Source organism: Schistosoma mansoni, chromosome 4 (genome assembly GCF_000237925.1).
Source record: "Schistosoma mansoni strain Puerto Rico chromosome 4, complete genome".
Classification (NCBI taxonomy): Eukaryota; Metazoa; Platyhelminthes; class Trematoda; order Strigeidida; family Schistosomatidae; genus Schistosoma; species Schistosoma mansoni.
The window spans coordinates 31,381,353-31,390,912 of record NC_031498.1 but is presented as its reverse complement, the minus strand read 5'-3'; the positions used below and the strand labels follow the sequence as shown (position 1 = coordinate 31,390,912).

General features: G+C 31.6%; 1 protein-coding gene across 1 annotated transcript in view; it reads right to left on the bottom strand.

The window, feature by feature from the left end:
* Window positions 1-9,560, bottom strand: part of Smp_151000 (putative cationic amino acid transporter) — a gene marked incomplete at both ends in the record, with an annotated part of 15,804 nt that overhangs the window by 3,995 nt on the left and 2,249 nt on the right. The window contains 2 exons of the mRNA XM_018797493.1: window positions 6,672-6,756; window positions 8,658-8,807. Coding sequence (XP_018652529.1) covers window positions 6,672-6,756; window positions 8,658-8,807 — 235 coding nt within the window. The remainder of the gene's footprint in view (window positions 1-6,671; window positions 6,757-8,657; window positions 8,808-9,560) is intronic.

Genomic DNA, 9,560 nt, shown 5'->3' with positions numbered 1-9,560 from the left:
CTAGTCAGTCTCTTTTTTGCACACGAGCATTCTGTGCGTATTGCCTCCATATAGCCTTAGTTCGCAAGCGTGGTAAACAAAGATGAAGTGAACTTCAAGTGAGAGATGCAGGAACATCCAGGAGACGAGTCCCAAATAGGATGAAACGCGCGTCCTGGATTCCTCTGCTAGCCATTATCCATCTTTGTTTACAACGCTTGCGAATTAAGGCTATATCGAGGCAATACGCACAGTATGCACGTATGCCAATAAGAGACTGACCAGTTGCAGTCCTAACACATCGATAGGAAGATTCAAACAAACAATACTAAGTGAATTTATACCTTATATAATTAAGACGAATGAAATAAGTTAAAAAATGTACAACAGCCAACTCAGAACTTAAATCATCATTCAACGATTCTTTCCTTCCAAAAAGAGATTTAAAAAAATTCTTTAAAAATTAATTAAACGCCGGAAAACAAAAGGTTTATACTTACATAATGCACGTTGAAATACTTTCGGTTTATTCTTCCATACACAGCCAATAAGATAGACAGGAATTCCAGTTAAAATGATAAGTACCCCCATTACTGAACATTTTTGGTTTTAATGAAAAAAGATTAAAATAAACAATAAACTTAGATATATAAACGTAAAAGCACATAAATTAAATAGACGAATAACTATTACTATCAATAGTATTTAAGATAAATCAATAGAATAAGAGCTGAATGATATTCTTCATTGACTTCTTGAATCCATTCATCACTTTATTACTACCTGCATAGTTCTTTACTGAAACTTAAATATAACAATGATCAATCAAAAATTCAATTAATGTTCTTTGGAGTATGAAAGTATGACTGCCAATTATCATCCAAAATAAATTCATTTATCTATAACGTTTACTATGTCAGCTCATTATGTAGTGCCGGTTAATATGTTAAGCCCATATACCATTATTCTAACTTCTGGATAAGTCAATTCACCTATTCATCATGAATAATATTTTCACCTTGTGAATTACTCACTTATTAACCCTGACCATTTTTATATGAGCGTAGGTGTGTGTACACTTCTTATCCTATTCATCACATTCTGTAACTTATTCTTGTCTGACTATAAATATTTATTGACGCTTGATTAACATGAGTTGGCTTACCCGCCATCTCCAATGTGCGTCAATTATGCTTCGCTCGGTGATATTTACTCATGTGCTTATAACTTACCGACCTGCGTCATTTGTCAATAAAACTGTAGCTGCCGCTTTTCTTTACCTTCTGATTTTTATGCACCATTAAGATTTGTAATATAACGGTTATCGAGGTGAACGATTAACGAAGCATGGCACTACAATTCGATTGATGACATGAGGATACAAATCGTCTATATATATATATATATATATATATATTGCATGAGATTTCAAAGGCAAAACATAACAATCAATTAGTACCAATCAATGTATACTATTTTCATCGAATGTAAAAGTTTAACAAACAAACAAATCACTGTAAAGTGTCAAAAAATAAATTCACACGTCCACATTGAATTGTTATAATTAACATTAAGCAGCGTTGCCAAGAATCTCTAAACACCGATTCTAGTTACTTAGGGAAGGAATCCGCCGGAACTAAATATGGCTGAAATGTTGGAGAGAATTTGCAAACCAAGTAGATGCTTCGAGAATATTCCCTTACCAAGATAGTTTAATTACATAACTTTATTCTGAATAACATCAGCAGCTCTTACTAAATTAAACAAACGATCATTTTATCTATTCTGAAAGTATCAGTTCAGATCATTCTGATAGTTTCATACTTGTGAATAGTTAACCTTACAAAGAAAAACAATCAAAATAACATAGTGATTACTCAATAAACTATTTCAGTAGTTATAGTATTCTGTATTTAAAAAGCTAGAATACCATCCAATGTAAAGTTATAATTTTAGGTCTCTCAACGATTTAATCGAAATAGATCAGAAAGGGTTTTGTGAAGATTTCAGTATTTTCATAGTTGGAATCATGAGTCAATTGAAGCTAGAACAACATGGAAAACCTATAACCACTGGACGGCCATTTCGTCCTATTGTGGGACCCAGCAGTGTCCATCCACGATCTCGCACTCGAGAGATTCGAACCGAGGACCTACCAGTTTCGCACCAGAGCACTTAACCGATAGACCACTGAGCCGGCATCCAACGGTGTTAATGTCTAACTTCAACCAATCTACGAAATCTGAGCAACCGTTCACTAATTAATCGAAATAGTCAACATTTAAATATTCCTGTCTCTATTTTTAAAGATATCCACTGACAAGAACAACAAACTTCCTTATGTTGGGGCGATCCTGAAAATTACTCGCAATCGACATGTCGAACTCAGGAGACATTAAGAAGCATTTTATCCAATTAGCGTTTGACTAGAAGTTTTGCTAGAAATATCACAAAAATGAAAAGTCACATGTAGAGGTTTTAGTCGGCTGATTACTACACTGCTACTATGTTTAGTAGTATTTCAGAATTTTCAGGAAAACCCAAGGATTTCTAAAGTACTATAAAAACCTTATATTTTCTGTACATAAATGAACCTTTGGAGTAAAGTGCTTTTCGCATACTCAGCGCCTTTTCTCTTGTGTTCGAGTCGCTGTGTAGTTCTAGCTTAGGGGGGTTACAAGACTAGTTTAGGATCCGAATATAGCGTTCAATCAACAAGACTTATCACTTTACGGAAGTATTCACATAGAATAATAAAGTAGATTCGTTTAAATAGGGAAAATTTATTGACATAAAAGTCGTATATAGATATATTCCTGTTAACATTTTATAATTGGCATAAACACATAAATCATTATAGTTCATAGGTGATATACTTTTTTTAAAATTTTCCATTCATTTGATAAAACAAAGATAGTCTAATGGAAATTGTATTCTACCCATTAAGTAGATAGGATAATAAAAAATGTTTGAATGACAGTGATAAGTGGGTCAAACTGTATCTTCACTAGTAAATAATGAAGTAAACATTAAAAGTAATACTACTACTCTTACTACTACTACTACTACTACTACTAATAATAATAATAATAATAATAATAATGGTATGATTCACTTGAATTCTAATCGATACGTTTAGTCAAATTTCTTTTGCTTTTTTCTATTTTTTGAGTATATTTTTTCGAGGAAAACAAATTGATTTTACAGGTATCAGTAACCGAAGTTGGATTTGATAGTTTTAAATAAATTGAGTATTGGATAGACAGTTAACAATAAATACAGTTTTTTTCTATTCCAATGAGTAGAAAAAATTATATTTTTGACGTTTCGTGACTTAATGAAAGTCACTTCTTCAGAGTAAATAAAAATAAATTTACTCTGAAGAAAAAGCTTGAATTAAATTACAAAACGCTAGAAATACGATTTTTCTACTCATTAGAATAGATCAATTGAAGTTAGACATTAACACCGTTGAATGCCGGCTCAATGGTCTATCGGTTAAGTGCTCTGGTGGTAGGTCCTGGGTTCGAAATTCGTTCGCGAGATGGAATCGTGGATGTGCACTGTTGAGGAGTCCCACAATAGGACGAAATGGCCGTCCAGTGGTTATAGATTTTCCATGGTGGTCTAGCATCAATTGACTCATGATTTCAACTATGAAAAATATATTTACTATTCAATTTGACCTAAATTGACTTTACTTGTATATTTATTTATCACACATAGAAGCAGTTTTCACTATAAACAATTTATTGTTATTTATCATAATGACGTGTTTACAATAATAATCATTGTCTTATAGATAGATTAAGTTACTATTGAATTACTTATTATTCAATGTTATACATTAAAGGCATATTTCATCAAAAGAAAAAAAGGTTCTATGTATAGATTTAAGAAGATTGATGTATCAATCTTCATCAATAGAATATAAATGGATGAATAAATGAAAAAAAACAGGAAGGGAATTTTTATTTCTTCGGTGAACGACCTACATTTCTTTTTTTCTATTGTATATTAATGAATTATTGATTCACTATTCTATATGGGCCTAGATTCAGCCTCCCTTTCAATTCCTTTGTTGTTATGACATATATATCCTTTCTCATTCCTAAATATTTTTCTTTTAATTAATCATAAATATACTACTTAAATTTAATACTTAAAATAAATGATCATCATCATGGACATAATGTAATTTGTTATTTATAAAAGGTTATTTGCAAAAATTGTACAATCTAAAAATGAATTCTGTTTCGTCATAACTTAGTTTGAATAATCTCCGTCAAAATTTAAATAAGATATAAAAATTCACTAGATTTTTAATAAATTATAAAGGTATTACTGTGCAATTAACCAATAATTCAGATAGTAAGTAGTTGAGTTCGGTGGAGTTTTGTTCTCTGAGCTGGATGGTTTGGTTGTGGAGCTTTCATCATTCTTCTGAACGACATCATCAGCACAAACTTCGAGTAGAAGTGAAGTGTTTGAATTTCTTCACATGTGATTCACAGCTTGTCCTGTGCACCTCGATGTTTATTGGTTCTTATTGAGTTCCTAGCATAAATCATCACTCAACACTTGCCTTAATCATGCAGAATTAATGTAAACTTACAGTCTTACCATCTTTGTTAACTTGCTTCAGTTATATTAAAATTACGATGATCAGTCTTGAAATTATATATATGACTGAATTTCAACAAAATGGTGCAACCCATGTTAAAAAGAAGGCAATGATCTATGGAAAATATTGTGTAAAACTTGAACTATAATATTTATGTCTTCAAATTACCGTATTCTTACTTCAACAAAATAGTAAAACCTTAAAACGAGAATGATTCTTTTAATTCAATATGAAATAGATAAAATAAGGGGTCAATAAAGTTTTTTAAAAAAAACATAAATTGTTCATAGAATATTGAATAATACTTTAAAGAATTTTGTTAATAATGAAGATAATTACTGTAACCATAAAAATCAATTTGTTAAGACGTTGAAAGTGGATCGGATATACATTAAGGAATTCATCAAACTGCATTACGAGGCAATCCCTAACTTGAAATCTGGAAGGGAAGCAGAAAAGAGGAACATATTACGCCCGGAAAAATAAAAGCAGATATGAAAAGGATGAATAACAGCGGGAGAGAATTCACTAGGACAGGGTTGAATGGTGAATGCCGGTAAGTAGCCTATGCTCCTCGACGAGAGATGATAGGCATAAGTAAGTAGGATAAAATAATTCCAAAACAAACCATCTTGAAGAAATATAAGTGAATGAAGTTAAATACATTGAATTCAATTCAAAAATAGTGAACTACATCAGAAAAATAGATTTCAATTAGAGAAAAGTTTTAACGAACAAAAATATATATTTATTAAAAGATTTTAATTCAATAAATGAATTCAACTGATGAACTACTAAAAACCAACGGATGATGGAGAGCACTTTTAGTTTAAACTAAAACCCTAAATGATCTAAACATTGCCCACAAACTTTTGATTTCATCAGCAATAATTATTGTTATAATCACGTACAAACTATTGCTTAACCTAGCGAAGTTTCAAAGTTATAGCATAACACTATGATGCCATTGGAGTTCTATCATAACACGAGTTTAACATGTCAATGACACTGAACAGTAGTTGTGTAATATCATAAATGGAATAAATTTTGAAAATGTGAATTCCATTGCAATACTTGAAGATTCTATATTCTGTTTCTATCAAGCTCAAATCGTGTATAGTTGAATAACTCCTGAGTTTTAATAAAACAAATTTTCAATTCCTTCAAGTTGTCAATCATCTTACATCTGAATTCAATTAATGATGAAAAACATTATCAATAACAATAAACTAAAGGTAGTTACTAGGTTAATCATTTGTTTTTTAAAAAAAGAAAGGAAAATTGAAACGGAAACCTTTAAACAAATCAATTCATTTGTACAACAATCATAACAATACAAAAATCTTATTTCATCAATTGATCAAAAATCATTTCCGTTTCCGTCAATACTAAATTTTTTTGTTTTTTATAATTTTTATTTCAATCACCTCAACTAACTTAAGGTATAAAGAATTCAAGCAACAAAATGCTATTGATATTCCTAACTTATTGAAATATTGAATTTGTAGTGTTGTGCTTCACTAATCGTTTACCTCGATATCCGTTATATTACAAATCTTAATGATGCATAAAATCAGAAGGCGAAGAGAAGCGGCAGCTACAGATTTATTGACAAATGACGCAGGCCAGAAAGTTATAAGAACATGAGTAAATATCAACGAGCGAAACAAAAATGGAGATGGCGGATAAACCAAATCGACAGTGAGAAACGAAAATAATGCGCATTAAAGATGGCGGATAAACCAACTCTCTTTAATCAAGCGTTAATCAATATGTATAGTCAGATAAAAATAAGTTACAGAATGTGATGAATAGGATAAGAAGTGTACACACACCTACACTCAGGGTTAATAAGTCAATAAATAACAAGGTGAAAACATGACTCTTCATGGATAGGTGAATTGACTTATCCAGAAGTTATAATAAGGGTATATGGGCTTAACACACCAACTGACATTACAAATTACAAGAGGAAACTTTGTAAAAGTTTAATATTAACAAAACAAAACTAAAAGCCTTACGCTTTATTTCATATATATATATATACATACGAATATCATTCACTTACACGATTCGATTGGTGCACCGATAAATGTAAAAATAACCAATAAAAATGTGATTGTCACATAAATGATTGCAAATGGTAAAGGTGCCTTGATAAAATGTATAAGATAAATACAAATACAAAAGTACAAGTTTAAGTAAAAGATATGAGAAAGATTTCAGTTGAACAATGAAATTATTTTATAGTTGAAAGCGTGAGTCAATTGAAGCTAGACCACCATGAAAAACCTGGAATCACTGGATGGCCGTTTCGTCCTATTATGGGACTCCTCAGTGGCAGTGTGCATTCACGATCCCACACTCGCGAGCGAGATTCGAACCCAAGACCTACCAGTCTCGCACCAGAGCACTTAACCGATAGACCACTGAGCTGGCCGGTATCCGATGGTGTTTATGTCTAACTCCAACCATTCCACAAAATTATTTTAAGAAAATTTTCATTATTGACTGGAATGAATTAAGGGCACAATGGAAATCAATAAGTATTGTACAGATAGATATCTTGCTTCATTTTTTAAACTCTTCAATAGTACGAACTCCTCGATTCAAACTATTAAAGTTAGAAGTGGAAACCATTGGATTTTGGCTACATGTCAAAGTATTTGATCCTTGTAGAGAGCAGAAACGTGGTTATGACTGCTTATAGCACACTTTGGATTTTAATGATTTCTCCACTGTTATCATTTCATGAAAATAACTAGTGTTAATCGGCTAGATTCTCATAAATTATTTAACAACATGAAAACCTCTAGTGAGACAGGTCAGTAAGAAGATATGTTAGAAATTTTTTATAGTTATCAGTTCCTGGTTTACGAATTTTTGTTGACTTTGTAATGTCTAGTTGATCAAATATCAAATCTGAGATGGTAAACAATGATCTTGGAAGTTGAACAGATCGTGAATAGAATTAAACTTTTCTAGAATGTTGCAATACAAAACTTGATACAACCTGTATAGGATGTTTGACTAGGCCATGAGCACAATGGATAGTTTGAATGCTAATATTATAAACTACGTGATTAGACTCCAGTATGTGAAAATAAAATAAAAAGTCAAGTAATTAAGTCATTAGAGAACAATATCACAGCTGTGGGAAAGTCTATTCTGTAGAAGAAATGAAATAATTTCAAAATGTCAATTATGATACATCAGATTTCTTCAACTGTTTGGTAATGGCTATGAAATGCGAATCGCCAAAGTTTCATCTTCAAAAGTGTCCAAAATGTAAAATATTTGAAATTTTAAACCCCTTTTATTCCCCGAGTTAGAAGTGGCTTCTTACTGATCTTATTTTTAAAAATTATGAATACGGGACAAAATAAATGGTATGAAAGCTTTAGTGTTAAAAACATGATATATAGAAACGTTATATAGTTTAAAGAAATTCTTAAAGAACTATTACTTCATAATTCATTCAACCTTTTCTCAAACTAGTAGTTAATGTGTTAACCTAAAAAGATTCACTATTCATAGTTGGCTTCTACATCTTAAATCAATGACATTACCCTTTAAGTCACTATTCTTGTGTACGTGACGTGAATAGTGTCAAAATTAGCATTGTACATATTAAAACAACAACCGTTTAAACAGTTAACTTTGTATACTTGAGTGTAATAACCTAAATCTTGAATTTTACAGTTGGAGATATTATCACTGCGCTGATTGGTACTGCACAACTCTACTGGAGAAATGAGATTATTCAGTAGTAAACAATGTCATATAATTGAATCCCATTGCTTACGTTGCGACGTTTCCATCAGATTAAGTGACCGAATTTCTTGTTTATTTACTCGACTTTAAATTACACATTCGATGTGATACTAATTGGGGACGTAAGACTTATTGAACAGAGCAGTATGCAAACGCGGCACTCACTAGCTGAAAGTCAAGGGTTTTAAGCTTACTATACAATAAGTAAGCGGTTTTAATGGAAAAAAAGTCGAACAAGAATATTTAACAAGCAAACAATCAAGAAGAAAATCACACTTACTTTAACTGGACGTATGGCATCAGGTCGTGTATATCTGAATACAATAACAATCATTACACATGCTCCAATAGCTAACCATTGAACAAAACCCAAATAAGTCATCAGTGAATAAATATCTGTTACAAGAAGATAAGCTATACCAGTGATACACTTTGGCGGTGATGATAACCAGGCGCAGAAACAACAGAAGAACATTTAAGGAAAGGGAAAAGAAAGGAGAATATAAATGGAGAAACAGATAAGCTAATAGATAATTACCAATAATCAATCGATGATTCTATGTATTTTAATGAGGTTGTACCTACAACGAGTAATTATCAAATTAATATAGGCATTCATCAGAAACGACATTAGCAAGTATTCATTTATACTTAAATGACTTAATTAATTGCTTAATTAATTGCTCAAAAACATCGTGGATTGGTTGAATTTAGACATTAACACCGTTGGATGCCGGCTCAGTGGTCAATCGGTTAAGTGCTCTGGCGCGAGACTGGTAGGTCCTCGGTTCGAATCTCGCGAGAGCGGGTTCGTGGATGGGCACTGCTGAGGAGTCCCATCATAGGACGAAATGGCCGTCCAGTGCTTCCAGGTTTTCCATGATGGTCTAGCTTCAATTGACTCATGATTTCAACTACAATAATATGAATAAATCTTTTTTTGGTTAAAACTATCATACTACTAAGAGAGTAGTAATTATGTACCTACTAAATAATATCAAACTACATTAAGAAGGAATGTTCATCAATTTTTTTTCGCGATTATACTTTGCACATAATATAACGGATACTAATTTGAAGATACATTAATGTCTTAAATTTATTAGTGAAATAGAAAATATTATCAGAAGGTGTTTTGTGGAGATTTCAGTATTTTCATTGTTGAAAGCATGAATCAATCGAA